We start from the raw sequence: 16,123 nt of genomic DNA, 5'->3' as shown, positions 1-16,123 counted from the left end.
GTAAAATTATACAAAATAATGCTTGGTACATGTTAGATATGCTACTGAGTTCTATGTTAAACGTGGAATCAGCGGGTTCAATGGTTTCGTTGGCTACTATACCGGCATTCCACTTGTTTGAAACTAACCTCTTTAACAATACTGATGTGAATTGGGGTTTAAGGGTTGGATTTACGAAGACAATTATAATTTAATAGTTTCAAGAGGTTTATTTAATTTGCAGTGGAATATGGGGTCAGATCATACGCATAGGAGATGGAGTCATTTGCAAAAGGTCTTGGAAAGGTCAGGACCTTTTTGCAGGCCGGATTTCGAACCGTCATCTGAAACTCTAAAATTTCTCATGGAAAATTGCAAATTGTTAGTTATTGGTGCTGGGGGCTTAGGATGTGAATTGCTCAAAGATTTGGCACTAATGGGTTTCAGGCAGATACATGTCATAGATATGGACACTGTTGAATTGTCCAATTTGAATCGGTATGTGATTTTGTGATAGTTCTCCGCTGTAATAAATATTGCAAGAATTTGTTTGTATGTTTGTATAATAGGCAATTCTTATTCCGACACAAAGATATTGGATCATCGAAAGCTGAGATTGCTGCAAAATTTATAAATGCCAGAGTATCTGGCTGCAATGTAGTTTCACACTTCTGCAAAATTCAAGACAAGGATGAGGCTTTCTATCGACAATTTCACATTGTTGTTTGTGGTTTGGATTCGATAGTGGCTAGAAGATGGATCAATGGCATGTTGATATCCTTGCTCGTTTACGAAGATGGGGAAATAGATCCATCCAGTGTAATCCCAATGGTTGATGGTGGTACAGAAGGTTTCAAAGGAAATGCCAGAGTAATTTTACCTGGCTTATCAGCTTGTATAGAATGTACTTTAGACCTGTATCCACCACAGGTAAAAAGAATTATTGGAAAATCATATATTTTTATAAGCCTCATAATTAACACTTACGTATCGGTAGGTAACATTTCCACTCTGCACGATAGCAAACACTCCTAGATTACCAGAGCATTGTATCGAGTATGTGAAAGTAATACAGTGGCCCAAAGAAAATCCATTTGATTGCGCAATAGATGGTGATGATCCACAACACATTAATTGGATCTATGAAAAAGCCACAGAAAGAGCAGCACAGTTTGGTATACAAGGTTTAACATATAGACTCGTACAGGGTGTAGTGAAGCATATAATACCAGCAGTAGCGTCAACAAATGCAGCAATAGCTGCATCATGTGCAACAGAAGTTTTTAAACTTGCTACCAGTTGCTGCGCATCATTAAATAATTATATGGTATTTCAATGCAATAAGACAAACATAAATTCAATGACTTATACTATCCCATCATCGAACTCATGTAAATCTTATTCAAAAGGTACTCAACAATATCGAAGGTATTTATACATACACGTATGAAGCAGAAAAGAAGGACGACTGTCTAGCCTGCAGTCAGGTACCTCGAGAAATAGAAATCAAAGATCCTAATTGGAAACTGAAAGATTTGATAGAGCTTCTGTGTGAGAGATCAGACTTGCAAATGAAAAATCCTGGTCTCACGGCCAACATTAACGGTAAAAACAAGACACTGTATATGCACACTGTCCAAAGTATCGAAGAGAAGACCCGTGAAAATCTTCAAAAGACATTGCAAGATCTTGGCTTAAGAGATGGCATTGAGCTCAACGTGGCCGACGTGACAACACCTAACACAGTCACTTTAAAATTAAAGTTCAGTCAAACCGACGTGGAAATGCTTTAAGCTATTTCTTGTAATCTTTTCTTTTTCATACGACGGATAATATAGTTAGATATACAGTGTATTTATGATTTGTACTATAAATGAGGAAAAGAGGAAAGAAAAACAGAAGAAACGTAGTTAAAGTTATCGAAGCGCGCAATTTCTTTCTCCATACGAATGTACTATAATCTTATAGAAGGCAACACTAAATTTCGTGTTTTCCATCTCCTCACAATTCAACGCTGTTACGTTTTCAAATACTTTTTCAAATACTTGCTCTACATATTTCTGTATTTATGTTCTTGCTCCAATCATGGATCATAGATCGTAGCAAACTTATTGAGTAATACAGACAATAAAATTCATGTAATATATGACAGTTTTAAATGGATTTCTTCACAGTTCATTATGGGCATGAGTGTAATGTGGAGTGTTATGTGTGAGAATGGGCCTGTGTTAAGAAAGAAAAGATAAAATTAAAAAAATATAAGAGCTGGAGTGATGTGGGACTACGAATATAACAATTGATTAATTATATACGTACGTGTCAAAATCTATTAGTATTTTTTGTTTGTCAGCTAATTTTTTTAAATAATTTTTTTCTCATATCACCAGGTTAAATTTTATTACTTTTTTGTTTGCTATATGTATTATTATGCACAGTCCTCTCCGCAGTGAAAAGGCTTCAAATTTATTAATCCCTAAGGACGTAAATGATCTTGTGGGAATAAAATGTTCATCGATGCTTTTGTTCCTAGGAATAAAATTGTATCAAGATATAATGAATCAACTTCAATACAACCAATTGATGAATGCGTAAGCATCTGTGCACCGGTGTCAAAGATAATTGTTCTGTTAATTGTGGAAAACATAATTCAAACTAAGGAAGGACCGTGCATATTGGCCTAAGATACTTTTGTTTTACAAGTTCACTCGTTAACATCCGACATATGCACAACTCGAGTAGAAAAAATATCTATAACAGATACATTATCTATCATCCTTATATAAAACTATTAATTATTACATAATATTAATATTCCATAATTTTATACTTTTTCATTATTTCCCCCTCGGTAATTTGGATACTCCCCAGAACACCTTTGCTTTCTTTCTCAATTCAATGTCGAAATCATCGGGTCGTTTTAGTCACGAACAATATTTACGACGATCCTGTATCTGGTGCGAGTAGTGTATTGCTGTTTTTGTTTTCTCATTGACTCCCATTCGCTCACACCGCCACAACAAGAATATGTAATATCAAATAATATTAGTCATATACAGAAAAACAATTGTATCCTTCGGTTGGGGAATCTTTCAACGAAATACTCCGAGGTCATTGTTATTCATTTTTATGCAGAGTCCCAGCGTCAACACTCGTGTCTTAATTTTACAATGTTTTATAGTGTAATGTTATGTTATGTTCATGGCATAGTTCTTTCTTTTTCACAGCTAAACGAAGGATGGATATAGCATCGCGCAGTTACACGCAGTAACCAGAGGGGCAATACGAATAAAAAATGAGAAGGCGATCCGACACATTCGAACCCTCCAGTAGCAAATACAGTACGTAACAATTAAGCCTGTTAACAGCTAAGAAAAACCAAAGTTCTATTCGCACACAAAAGTACAGGGCTTTTCAAATTCTGAAAGGTTACATGGTTTCTCATAGGTCAAATAAAAGCGTTTAACGTGCTTATCGAGAAAGGGGTGTTTATGAAAGAAAATGTAGTAAAAAGGAAAGAAATTTTCTAAACATCCAAAAGGAAGAGACATTTGCTTAACTGTTTAATTGAAAATTCACATACCGAAACGGTAAACGAATTCGATTATCAAAATTGAATTGACCAATCCAACGTTCAGTGTGTCTTAAAGAAACTATGATTCGCTAAAAAGATACTTTGAGTTATAAAAACAGAAGAGTGTGATGAACAAGGTTGTATAATGGGTGAGAGCACGATGGTGAGATTGAATCTGTACGTAAGAGTAAAGCTTGATACTTTCGCAAATGCAAGTGCAGATGATATTGGACTATTTGGAGAATTTGTTGTTCTCACTATGGGAATGGCAAAGTCACGAATGTATCAAACAAAATACGATTGCCGCAATACTAAAGGTAACTTCCCTGCTTGCCTCATTCTTTGAAAGCATCCTGTGTTACTCTTATGTGGTTTCGGTTAAAAGAGGAGGGAAAGTGCACGATGTCAATAAGTCATGGATGTGATAGAATGATGATGTTAGGCCTTAGCATCAACCTCGAGCGCTACGTCGCCCACTGCCTTCTCTGCCTTCTTTTTCTTCTTCTTTGCAGATTTTGGGTTTGCCGAAGAGTTCAACAGAGACTGTAAGTAACAAATACGAATTTAGTATACGGGATATAAATTTTATATCAGATACTGTTATCGATAACTCACCTTAAGTTTGGGATCCTCCACGACGCATTCCGACTGGAAAACGTCCAGATCGAAGGGAATACCTGTGATTTTATGTGGTCCATTCGGCATCAGTAAGACCGTAAATTTGAATTGTGCAGCATACTCGTTCGGCTTTTCGTAGAGTACCTGGATAATTATAAATATGTATTGGACATGCTGTTTCGTACCAATATCAGTAGGGTTTATATGTATAGATTACCTGGAATGGCTCGATCAGCCTATGACTGACGCATTCGACAATCGCCATCTTGGCCTTTTTCTCATCTTCGAATGATCGTAGATTGAATGGCATCAGACCATGTTTGTGAGACACTTCTGAGTAGAACATACGAGATGCTTTTAACTTCAGCTGATATGTCTCCTCTGTTTTCTTGTATATGGTAACCCGAGTGTTCTGTTCCCGTCCGACACCTTCGCCTGTGCTCACTAGCACGTCCATCGCGTAAACCTAAATTATGATGAGGATCATTACTAAATGTTATGAAGGTCAGACGATGTCGTTTCTTACGATTAAGGACTGACCTCATGAGTTTCAAGGGTGTACTTTTCATGCTCCTTTTTCTGCGCGTCATTGGGATTCTGAATAATGGTCTTCTCACCATCGATCTTGAACTGTTTCAGCTGATGACTTAACATTCCCTCCATTGGTTTGCACTTGTAGGCATCACAGATCTCCGCCACAGTACTTGTTATCGTGTAAGTCTGATGAGGTAAAGAAAAATAATTATGCATCGCAGAAAGGTATTTATACGAATAAACGATGCACAGGTATCTTTGATATTTTTTGGGGAATTTTCTGATTTGATTGTTGCATAAGTTATTGATGAGTCCTTACCTCTGTGCCTGGCTTGAGAAGCCTTAACGCAGCTTGAGAAGCATAATGAGCTGCTAGTACGACATCGGCTTTCCTTCCTGTTACCTTTTTCTCTGGACTGGAGCCAATCACAACAGTGTGTGCCACTACTGCGATAAAGCCATCTACATGAGCTCCGAGATCTCTGCAATACAAAAATGCAATGTGATTATTCAGAAATGTTTTAAAATTGATTGAAAAATCAAGACTTAAATTTCTGTTGGTGCAACTTACACTTTTACCATATCGTCATCCTTGAGAATGAGATCAGGTTCACTGGCAATAGGTGAGAAATGGCAGATGCAGTTGTTTACAGATATGCAGGTTGGAAAGGCGATACCTTTTTTCAGCTCCTTCTCTTTTTTGAAGACCTTGCTCGTTTCCTCTGTCAACAGCTTATCACCATACTCACAAATCTCTCTCACAGAAGCACCAACAATGCATTTCTCTAAGACCTGTTTCAAGACTCCTGTTGAACAGAATTTTCTAATGTTACAATGCAATGTAAGATTACAACTTACACTCACATGCCAAATATAGATAAATAGAGAACCATTATTTTTAGACTTGAAATATCATTTATTCAATGCTACCCCATATGTATAAAAGCCATAGGTCAAAAAACTCCAATCCCACCATTTAAGGGAACACATAATTTAAGAACATTCTACAGTAAGACTAAAAAGAAAAACAAATATTAAGGACAATAATAAGTATTCCCAATCTCTTCAACCGGTAAGACCCAGAATTTGTGAGATGAGTGCAGTTCAATCTTGATAAAAGCAGAGAACTAAACGTGCCCCGAATTTCGGAGCCATTACAAATCTTCACATAAAAATGATCCCAGCATAAAATTCTATCGTAAAGAAAAACCGCAAATCTTCAAATTCTTATGCATTTAATGATAAGCATACAAAAATTAGGTTCGACGCCAGCCCACATGGTGAGGGGCCCGGCATTGGCAGGCCACATTCCATATGGCCGTCCAGGAAATAATCAAAAAGAATCGTCACTCCCGAGCAGGGATGGAGACATTTTGAACTCTATGGCTTCGTTGAAGAACGGTGCGTCGTTTTCTTACGGTTTACGATCTCGCCGCTCATTTTATACTTGGTGACAACCAAGTCTTCGGCGATGGTCTTCTCAGCCTCCTCTTTGTCCGCCATGTCTGCCGCACAACTATGTATAGCGGTCACGTGACAGCGTTATAGTTCGACACATCCTGATCAAAATCGTAGATGGCGATACTCAAAAGCTACCGCCATTTCCTATCAGTGATCAAGATGGCATTGAATTATCGCGAGTTATCCTAGATCCGGTTATTCGCTAAAGCGCGCAGACGTGTCGATACAATTGAAATTCACTTAATGTATAGGGAAATGGATTATCGTAAATAAATACTGGGGTAAGTTTAAGCGAATTTTAATGCCAACGGATTTACTTAATAGTAAGGGAGCATTGGGTAAATAAATATTTTTTTACAAACCACTTTTTAGTTATCTTTATGTATACTTGACTTCTGCAGAGTTAACTAAGCAACAATGAGCAATGACATGTATTTACATATAAATACTAGATATAATTTTGCTACGAATTCAAAGGTACAATATTTGTAACAAAAATATTTATCTAGTGGGCTTTGCTAGGTTTGCTTTGTACACTGTTTGAATTAATAACACTTGATAAAGCTTCTTTCATAGCTGGTTGTTCTAAAAGAGCATTAACCCCATTGGAGACATGAGTAGGAAGTTCAGAAATATATTTGACTGATACTATGACTCCCTTGTTCCAGGTGGCTTTTGCACAATTTGATAAATCCGAAGGACTAACTAATTGAGGAAGCTAAACAAAAATAGACAATTTATTTCATGTTATATTTGTTTGGTTATTCAATAAATATAGACTTACATCATTGATTACTTCCTTAGGGATATTATCCTTGATGTAAGGTGCAACGTTATTGTACAGCTTTCCATATAACTTGGTGCTTTCCTCAGGCTTTGACCATAAACCCTCTTGTACGGTATAATATACAATTCCGCCTGCAATGGTACTCTTCACAGCGAATCTGTAAATGTATCTTGAGGTTATATCAGGAAAATACATGTTACAATTATAAATATGCTAATACCGTGACAGCAAAGCCTCCTTGGTTTTCAATGAATATACTAACCGCACTAGACCCATTTTGTATTATTATAAGTTACTTTTATCTCCTAATCGGCTCAGCTGAGTAATGTCACTTCTTAACGGATACGACGAGCACCGAAAATTATGTAAACTATTGTTTGCGCGATAACATCCGGTTATCAGGCACTGTCACTGAAAAATATATTTTATTATCCTTTAACGCTATACGGGAAAAAAATAGTTTGTTTTTATAAATAATATTCTATGTATATCAAAATTAGAGTATGAAGTATATTAAATTTTTGTAAAATAAATATTTTACTGTCTTTGCAATAATTTTCATAAGCTATAAAATCAAGAATTTTTTAATTATATTCAATGATTGTTTTATTAATTTTAACTTTTTACGTTATTTTATACGTTTTTATGAAAGTATAATATTGTACACGTTTGTAAGAGTTTCTTTATTGACTTTGACAGTAGATACGTAATTGAAGATGGATACTCATGTCGGGCGTATTATGTAGACAGTGACATTTATTCAGTTTTCTCTGTTTATGCGAAAGAACTGTCAATCAGTGGTCAATTTCTTGAGCATTAATAGTTCCAGGTAAATATCGAAATTATAATTTTGGCCTTTCCGGCACGTGTATCCTCTTCGATAAAAGGATAAGTGCAAATGACAGGCGGTCGCTGGGAGATGAGTTCATCCTAGCGCTATTGTACCACGCGTTATGAATATTAATGCTTACTGTATTAGACGGCTTTTGTAATTATTCTGATTAATCTATAGTTTACATATTCGTGCAGATTTTTGCGAATAATTAACTTGTGTTATTCACTCATTTCTATATGGTAAAATGTGACTCATAGATACAGGTCATGTCTGCTGGAAATCAATAATTGTAGAATGTATAAATACCAAGAGTTGAATTCGAGAATTTCACGAACAGTATTTCAGTAGTATTCATGTTAAAGAGTTTTCTATATTACATCGGAACTGCAATTAATCAATATACATACAATAGTGATTTTAGTTTTGTGTAACAATGTGGAATCATTGTTTTCATAAATTAATTTTCCATTATCTATTATAGAAATAAAACTTCAGCATGATGTCTGATCGGAAAGCAGAACTAGAAAGGAAGAAGGCTAAGCTTCAAGCTATTAGAGAAGAAAAAGAAAGGCGCAGGAGAGAAAAAGAGCAAAAGGATGTACGGAAGGGTTTTTATTAATACATATTTGACTGATTAAATGTTTTATTTATTTCTGCATGTTATTGACTAAGGTGGAAGAAGCGACTGTCCGTGCTGCTGGCACGGACAAGGATCATCGTAAGGAACTTGATGCCATGCTCTCATCTTTGGGAGTTGCACCAGTCTCAGGTAAAAATATTTTACAGTTTTAACATTTACAGTCAATTTGTGTCTTTAGCTTTTATATGGCTAAAACACATCTTTTTTTTAGATGTATTATCTAGTCTCTCCAGTATGAGTTCACTGACGCCTGAACAAAGCAACAATGCTACACCTGATGTCAGTTTACAGCCATCCAGTATCAATTCAGCTCAAAGGTATTTATTGTCTTATTCGTTAATATTTCAAATAAATCTTATCCTCATTTGAAACTATTCTTTATTCATTAGTGGAACCGGACGAAGGAAGCCTACCAGGGAGCTGACAGTTGTGTCAGTTGCCCATACAAACATTCCTCCAAAGGAGCCAGTTGTTTACAGCAAACAAACGCAGACTGCACAGGCTGCTCATACTTCCCATGACGGTGAGTCTTATTTCCACTGTTTAATTATCGTCTATTGAGAGCACTAGTGTAATCACGCAATATCACGTGCCAGTTATTCACTCACTTTAAAAGATATATGTCTTTTCAAATCCATAGTTCAAGACATTCGATAGTGTAAACTGCAGAGTAACATACTTCAGATAATCTAACAGTTTCAGGATAAATTTAACAGCGATGTCATGTGTTAACACTATACAACGCTACACAGCTCTCAGATGTTTCAGCCAAAATTGATTTTTATTATGCATTCTCTTTGAGTACCATTTCGTGAGTAGACTTTTAAAATTCTTTTATACTGTTGGAAATACGAGTACTATAGCAATTAAAAAGATCCATCTCCTTGATCGATAACTATTATCAAATTGTACTTGACCGAAATGATTCTACGATAACTGTCAAAATTGGCATATGCTCTTGATCTGTGTAGTTCTGTATATTATACAGGTTGTCCCAAAATTACCTGACCAACGGGGTATGGCGGTGTTCGGGGGCACCACTGATCACGAAAATGACCTTCCTTTTGGGATTTATATAGGTATATGTATAGGGTGTCCCAAAATTACCTGACCAACGGGGTATGGCGGTGTTCGGGAGGCACCACTGATCACGAAAATGATCTTCCTTTTGTCCGGAAGGTAATAGCTTTTAAATGGGAGCAGGTCAAAGTTGACCAATCAGAGGGAGGCGTCAAGAGAAACGTAGGCACCTACGAACTCTGAGTTTTCTTCCCTCGTTTTTGTTTCTCGGTGGCTTGTTTCTTGTTTCCAATAGGCATGTCTTCGGCTGACGTCATCCTGGCCGAAGCCACTTGGCGGTGTTCGGGAGGCACCACTGATCACGAAAATGATCTTCCTTTTGTCCGGAAGGTAATAGCTTTTAAATGGGAGCAGGTCAAAGTTGACCAATCAGAGGGAGGCGTCAAGAGAAACGTAGGCACCTACGAACTCTGAGTTTTCTTCCTTCGCTTTTGTTTCTCAGTGGCTTCGGCCAGGATGACGTCAGCCGAAGACATGCCTATTGGAAACAAGAAACAAGCCACCGAGAAACAAAAACGAGGGAAGAAAACTCAGAGTTCGTAGGTGCCTACGTTTCTCTTGACGCCTCCCTCTGATTGGTCAACTTTGACCTGCTCCCATTTAAAAGCTATTACCTTCCGGACAAAAGGAAGATCATTTTCGTGATCAGTGGTGCCTCCCGAACACCGCCATACCCCGTTGGTCAGGTAATTTTGGGACACCCTATACATATACCTATATAAATCTGTCTTAACCACTGTTAAGATAAAACTTTATGGTCATTAATAATGACGACACAGTTCTTTTGTTTATAATTTATCTTTAATTGTGCTTATCTTAATATTAATTTTCACTATTGTGAACCGTTTACAATGATTAATTTTAACTGGCGAGGAAACTTACATATTCACACCAACATATTTCCGCGAGACGAACTATTCAAACCTCGTCGCATTCTGTGTTCTTGCTTCGTCAACGTACGCTCTCATGTTTCTTCTTAATTCAGAAAAGTTTCGTATATAGCGTTCGTGCAAGAACGCCGAGATTACTCACACTTATTACCAATATCTCAAGTCATCAAGTCACGAGGATACATGGAAAACATCAGATATATTTGCAAAGCATATCTCTCGCTTACTAATCACTTCCAAAGATCACTCTATAGTTTTCAATCAATATTCACAGAGAATCTAATCCGCACCTATTCTTTCTCTATGTCCAAACTACTTCACAAAGAAATCTTGGTTCGAGTCTCCATTATGGGTTTTATTATTAGTTTCCGTTTCCGGTTATACATATAAACTCTGATACAACTACAATATTTTAATTCATCGCTCCTTACATACATATCTTACAAACACATCGGACACACAACATGCTTAAGTCCTTTAGTTAATTACACGTTGCTGCACATTAAAAGATTTTCTCCAGGAATTCGCGCACTATATTGGTTTGATTTCTTTTTTTAATATTCGCCACGGCTCATTGATTCCGTGATAAACTTATAACACCAACAAACAAAAATGAAACATCTTGGCTTTTGATTATACGCATCTCGTCTAACTCTTAATGATATTCTGATACGTGTCATGGAATATTGTGCTTATGAAATAGTGGTTAAGGTTGGGTTAAAACTAACTAATTCTTCGACACCTAATTAAGGCAGGACTAGTTACGTTCAATATAGGTGTGCCAAGAAGAACGTGGCAGAATGAGGTTATACAAAATCGTGATCCCCATATTCTCAAACTCATCAGAATGTCTATGACGTAGAATAATAAATCATTCCACGTTCAATCTCGTGATGCACGTATATCTTGGCACATCTCGCAGACGTTTTAACGGAAGGTACTTGGAATTATGGTTGGTATACGAGTACCGATCAGTCACATATCCGGATGACTCAAAAGAAAAAAATCAATTCTATAAAGCAAAAAGCATCGATAGTTCAACAATATTATTAAATCAATCGTTACACTCAGGATACGTGACTGATTTGATATCCTCTTGTATTGCGTAATTTGAAGTGGGATTTGAATTGCTATTTCATTGTGGTATTCGGGTTGCTGTCTATTCGTACTACACACTTCCATTAGTTAGACCGCAAATTCAGTTAGAGTTCATTTATTTATTAAAAAAAAAATGAAAATTAATTACTAAATGACTACCATCAATAATGTCTAATAAATATCGATAAAGAAGTTTGTACGGACGGCGGCAAGCCGCAATGCAAACAGTCCACGTATAAAAGTGTTCGACGAACCGTTTTCCTTTGTTTGAATTATTATTCGAATCCTCTCACTTAACGAGGATCTTCTTTCTTTTGTTTCGTTACGTTATTTACAAGTAGCCGCATGTATACCATTCCCAAAAGGATCCACTATCCTCGTGGTTTCACATGAGTTTACGTTCGGTTGGCTTTTATTGCCCGGACCTATGGGACTCCTTCAAAGTGGACCACATCTCTGTATACATTTATCTTACGACTCTGGAAACGCTCGCTCTTCGCCCGAAGATCGACGCCAATTTCCGATTTCATAATAAAGCATCCTCGCGATTTATTCTTATACCGACGAGATGGGAATAAAGTTATTTTTTTTTTTTTTTTTTTTTTTTTTTTTTTTTTTTTCTAACTGATCTTGCGGTGATATTAAATGTGGCGCGTATTCCCTTGTCTTGCGATTACAAATTGGTCATATCAACCGGTGTTGGACACAAGGACTGTCCACCTCCTCTTCCGCATACACCATCTACTCTTCCTGTTCAACAACAACACCAACTCACTCTTGCTCCGCAGGCTACTTTGAGACCGACTGGTGGCGCCCCAGGAAAGGTGGGTCTGCACCAAACTACCTATGTATGTTCTGTCTACTTTTTTACTACACTTCCAATAACCGTTTGATAACTGTATCATAGAGGTAGATATGTCGCTGTTCGTCTGTATGTACATTTGAGGGATGTATAGAGTTCGACTCTGTCCAAGAATTGAAATATTCAGTTGCCGTTGCGTTAGCGTCTGCTTGATACAACGATGCTCGAAATTACTCTTTCATGTTGTAAACTGGACAAATTCTATACCCCCTCAAAGTATGTCAGAAGTATCGTCACATGAGTATTCGACCAGTGGATTCTGTCGTTATGAGTCTTTCTGGGTACTGGCGATTACTCGTGCATCGTATACTACGACTACGCTTGCATAGAAAAAAAAAAAAGTGAAGCTTTCAAACGCGCTTTTGCCTTAGCTTAGACTTATAACATTTATTAATATTACTAACAAAATCCGTCTATGGATATCACGCGATTAGCTCGCTTAGACGCGTTTTTTATATCTTCCTTGGGATCGTGCTTTGATGGCGTGGGGATAGAGTCCGCTGGAATCATTAAAAAAAAAAAAAAAAATGTTCGTCCTACCGTACTATTTTTTTTTTTTGGCTCTTTTTATCAATTAGTTTTATACGCGATTCATTAGCTGCCAGTGCGCTTTTGGTGATACCACGGGGCAGCCAAATTACCGAGAGGTACTTGGTCGGTGGGCATAAGTGTGACAAGGCGTGTAAATTCGGATATTGTCGTAGTCTGCAAGACCGTGATTACATTTTTTTCTTCTTTTTTTGTTTTCAAAAAAATCGCTGGTTGAACCGAGTACGATATTTTTGATGATTAAGAAAAAAAAAAAAAAAAAAAAAAAAAAAAAAAAAAAAAAGAAAACACGAAGAAATTAAGAGAGAGGGAGAAAGAGAAAGAAGGATTGTTCCTGGGATTGAAGGATTGAATCCTGACACAGATCGCGCACTTTTATTATTGTTATCTTGATGAAGTAATCGTCATCGAGACTAGATTTGTGTCCTCGGTAGGCGGTAAATTTGAATATGTACGTTTCCTCTGATACGTAGGCACCATCGCAACACACAGTATTAAGAGTTACAAAAAAAAAACTTCCACGACCTAACTACATTCAGCGTATTTGTATCGTATGATTTTTCGAGTTTTGAATTTTTGGCTTCCTTCCTTGTTTTTTTTTTTTTTTCTTTTTTTGTTGACACAGCCTTGCGAACCCGTTCGGCTAGTCGATGTAGTATCCTAACCTCCTTCGTACGACAGTTCGATGTTTGTCCGTAAGGGGCTTTCGAGAAATCTTGTACACGTCACTTACGGACTGTTTGGTTTTTAGGTTTCCAGTCGAACGGATAATTGAATTCACTTTTGTATTCTCTTTGAAAATTCCTTGGAGCTCTTTGAATGTCAATTTCGTTGTTGTTGGAGGGAATTCGAAACGGAAGCCCCTAGTCCTTTTTTTTTTAAACTTTTTTTTTTGTCTCCATGATAACGGATACGATTTGCACTTGATCAATGCTCTGAGTGTAGGGAGGCATTTTATTAGCGTAGCTTATTTATATCAAATTGTAACTAAGTGCAATTTTTTTCCCTCCCCTCCTCAGCTCATGCATTCGACTATTACGGTAAGTTATGATTTCTCTTGGTTTCCATCCAGTTTTAGGCTCAGATTAGCTTTATCGAAATCCGCATTCAGGCTAGACCAATGTCTTATCGAATTCAATTAGCCCGTTCAGATCAGGCCTGTCGTCCCTCTTTCGGACGTGTTACGAAACGAAAAAAATTAGATCCAAATAGAAAAAAAGAGAGTGCAAGATGTCATTCAATTGTGCTTCACGGAATCGTTTGAGCTCTGTCTCGCACGCGTTCTCAACTTTTTCTGTACAGTGTGACGATTGTTTTTTTCATTCATTTTTTTTACTATCGAAAATTCCATTCAATCGTTTTCCTTTCTGACTTACGTATCTGTGTGTCTGTAACGTACTTTTATTCGGTTGTTAAAAGTACTGACAGATTGAAAAGACAGAATTGCACGGCAAAATTGTATACGATCGATACTGAAGGGGTTAATTTTAAAAGTAATCTAAGATACGCCTCTTAGCCCAAAGCGACGTAGAGGAATGTTCGAGATTCTTTATTCTAGTTTATGCTAAAATCCTAAATAGGAAGTAAAATTTGCTTGAGAATTCAAAGACTCTCCACCCAATATCCATATACATCTATGTATATATTTGTACATCCCTTGTCTCATATGAGTTGCAATTTTTGTCCGTTTTACTCGCCTCTTCTCTTATTTTTCTCAAGTTTATCGTCACTCAGATGTTTACTGATCGCTGAAAATGTTCTGATTTCTCTCGTATCTCCGTTCCTTTATTTTTCACCTTGTTTCTCTTACTTTCTTTCTTCCCCTTCTCTGTTATTTCTCGTTCTTTCTTGCAATCGTGAAAAAGCTACGATCTGACATCCCGACTCTCAGATTATCTCAGTTAACGATTTTCAACACACAATACGGTGCAACTAGCTTCAATCGTGTGTCTTGGTTTCAAAAGTGCGTGCAGGTTGCAGCCTAATTTCACAATCGGCGCGACACGACCGTCTTATTTATAGCCTTTGTTTACAAAGGAAATTCAGTCGGCGGTACGCGATATTTGAAAATCTATAGTAAAATGCAACAAAACGAAGGTGCAACGAGAATATTGCATTGATTCGAGTTGTTATTTCTTTTTTAAATCACGCCCAAGGACATACGACAGGACGCAGCTTGTTCTGTCTGGTTATAGTTTTTTGAACTCGGCGGTGTCCATGGTCTTTGAAAGACTGTCTCGAGAGGAAATATCCATTGTCAAATCTTGTCACAACTTAACGCACCTTCCAAAGTTCTCGAGGCGGTATGAATGAAAATAAATGGCTCTTGTTTGTCCTCTGCTGTCTAACGAGAGTTTTCGGCGCACTAACCACGTGGGAAAGCAAGGGAGGCATTCAGGTGGCGGACTCTGGCTGAAATATACGCGTGCGGCAACGGTGATTTTGGTATTTTCAAATTGGGATACAAGAACGAGATTAAACGAGACGAGAATTTGATCACGTGACTCGGAGCTCTCGCCGCGATAATAATTTGAAGTTTGCGCGCGATATTTAAACACAAAATTATTTTTTTCTTATTTTCTGTAACACACTCTGTGTCCATTGGAAGTTCCTTAGACGAAGATTGCGTAGCAACAAAATTCGTTGGTCAATCTCGACTACTCGATCTTTGATTCTTAGTCGTATTTTTTTTTTTTTCGATTAATGTTATCTTTTTCAAACCCAACTGTTCGAGTTTTCTAATCGATCAGATCGCGATGGACGATTTTTGTTGGGAGATCGATAATGTCAATCGATTCGGTACATGTACTTTCAACGGTCGGTGATGTCAGTTACGCCAGACGCTGTTTATACCCCAAATACCGATACATCCTCCTTGCTTACCTCCTTTGTTTTTTGTTGCTATGAACGCTTCTTATTAACCCGATCCAAGTCCGTAGAGAGTGAATATTTGTTAATTGCGATTAATCGAATTAACGTTAAAATCTATAGGTGCTACACGTGGTTTTTTTTGACTCACTCGCTTCGATATACGACATTCAATAGTGGGACTCGTGTGTGACGAAACGTACGAAGATGCAGATGGTAATTGTTCTGTCGGTAACGTCGCAGTGGGGGAAACTTTTTTCTTAGCTTTCGGAAAAATAACCGATCGAACCTTTCGAATAAGTGTAATTAAACTCAGCTACGGTTAATGAATCTTTTCACCCCCCCCCCCCC

At 37.3% G+C, this 16,123-nt stretch overlaps 4 protein-coding genes across 36 annotated transcripts in view; 2 read left to right on the top strand and 2 right to left on the bottom strand.

The window, feature by feature from the left end:
- Positions 1–87: 87 nt before the first annotated feature.
- On the top strand, positions 88–2,125 carry LOC107265036 (NEDD8-activating enzyme E1 catalytic subunit). The gene is made up of 4 exons (XM_015734008.2): positions 88–477; positions 549–909; positions 977–1,306; positions 1,389–2,125. Exons 1-4 carry the CDS (start codon positions 230–232, stop codon positions 1,770–1,772), a joined length of 1,323 nt encoding a protein of 440 aa, XP_015589494.1. The 5' UTR covers positions 88–229; the 3' UTR covers positions 1,773–2,125.
- Positions 2,126–3,048: 923 nt separating this feature from the next.
- On the bottom strand, positions 3,049–6,272 carry LOC107265037 (proliferation-associated protein 2G4). The gene is made up of 7 exons (XM_015734009.2): positions 6,121–6,272; positions 5,274–5,508; positions 5,022–5,184; positions 4,709–4,888; positions 4,386–4,634; positions 4,166–4,312; positions 3,049–4,093 (listed from the first exon to the last, which is right to left on the bottom strand). The coding sequence occupies exons 1-7, from the start codon at positions 6,203–6,205 to the stop codon at positions 3,989–3,991; spliced, it is 1,164 nt and encodes a 387-aa protein (XP_015589495.1). The 5' UTR covers positions 6,206–6,272; the 3' UTR covers positions 3,049–3,988.
- Positions 6,273–6,307: 35 nt separating this feature from the next.
- Positions 6,308–16,123, top strand: part of LOC107265032 (cytoplasmic dynein 1 intermediate chain) — a 15,717-nt gene continuing 5,901 nt past the window's right edge. For 4 of the 32 annotated variants that reach the window (XM_025082406.1, XM_025082403.1, XM_025082401.1 and 1 more), the window contains exons 1-7: positions 7,634–7,779; positions 8,267–8,383; positions 8,458–8,554; positions 8,637–8,742; positions 8,815–8,948; positions 12,204–12,317; positions 13,924–13,944. In XM_025082406.1, the coding sequence (XP_024938174.1) occupies positions 8,282–8,383; positions 8,458–8,554; positions 8,637–8,742; positions 8,815–8,948; positions 12,204–12,317; positions 13,924–13,944 (574 nt within the window). In that variant the 5' untranslated portion in view covers positions 7,634–7,779; positions 8,267–8,281. Of the gene's footprint in view, positions 6,445–7,633; positions 7,780–8,266; positions 8,384–8,457; positions 8,555–8,636; positions 8,743–8,814; positions 8,949–12,203; positions 12,342–13,923; positions 13,945–16,123 lie in introns of those variants that run through there. The other 28 variants (XM_015733993.2, XM_015733991.2, XM_015733988.2 and 25 more) reach the window with 8 other exon arrangements.
- Positions 6,446–7,361, bottom strand: LOC107265041. 2 transcript variants are annotated; one of them, XM_015734016.2, is made up of 3 exons: positions 7,213–7,361; positions 6,948–7,107; positions 6,446–6,881 (listed from the first exon to the last, which is right to left on the bottom strand). In XM_015734016.2, the coding sequence occupies exons 1-3, from the start codon at positions 7,224–7,226 to the stop codon at positions 6,669–6,671; spliced, it is 387 nt and encodes a 128-aa protein (XP_015589502.1). In that variant the 5' UTR covers positions 7,227–7,361; the 3' UTR covers positions 6,446–6,668. The 2 variants fall into 2 exon arrangements, with proteins under 2 accessions (XP_015589502.1, XP_015589501.1); XM_015734015.2 differs by having other exon boundaries at positions 7,171–7,330.

Source organism: Cephus cinctus, unplaced genomic scaffold (assembly GCF_000341935.2).
Source record: "Cephus cinctus unplaced genomic scaffold, Ccin1 Ccin1_scaffold0215, whole genome shotgun sequence".
Lineage (NCBI taxonomy): Eukaryota > Metazoa > Arthropoda > Insecta > Hymenoptera > Cephidae > Cephus > Cephus cinctus.
The sequence above is the reverse complement of the archived record's forward strand: the minus strand, read 5'-3'. Positions and strand labels throughout refer to the sequence as shown.

Bases quoted from the DNA above. Each gene is read 5' to 3' on its own strand.
- LOC107265036 (XM_015734008.2), top strand. From the start codon at position 230: ATGGGGTCAGATCATACGCATAGGAGATGGAGTCATTTGCAAAAGGTC. The intron at 478-548 runs GTATGTGATTTT...TTTGTATAATAG, and splicing joins GAATTGTCCAATTTGAATCG to GCAATTCTTATTCCGACACA. The intron at 910-976 runs GTAAAAAGAATT...ACGTATCGGTAG, and splicing joins TAGACCTGTATCCACCACAG to GTAACATTTCCACTCTGCAC.
- LOC107265037 (XM_015734009.2), bottom strand. From the start codon at position 6,205: ATGGCGGACAAAGAGGAGGCTGAGAAGACCATCGCCGAAGACTTGGTT. The intron at 4,313-4,385 runs GTAATCTATACA...ATAATTATCCAG, and splicing joins GGCTGATCGAGCCATTCCAG to GTACTCTACGAAAAGCCGAA. The intron at 4,094-4,165 runs GTGAGTTATCGA...TGTTACTTACAG, and splicing joins TGGAGGATCCCAAACTTAAG to TCTCTGTTGAACTCTTCGGC.
- LOC107265041 (XM_015734015.2), bottom strand. From the start codon at position 7,226: ATGGGTCTAGTGCGGTTAGTATATTCATTGAAAACCAAGGAGGCTTTG. The intron at 7,108-7,170 runs GTATTAGCATAT...ATACATTTACAG, and splicing joins AAGGAGGCTTTGCTGTCACG to ATTCGCTGTGAAGAGTACCA. The intron at 6,882-6,947 runs GTAAGTCTATAT...ATTTTTGTTTAG, and splicing joins CTAAGGAAGTAATCAATGAT to CTTCCTCAATTAGTTAGTCC.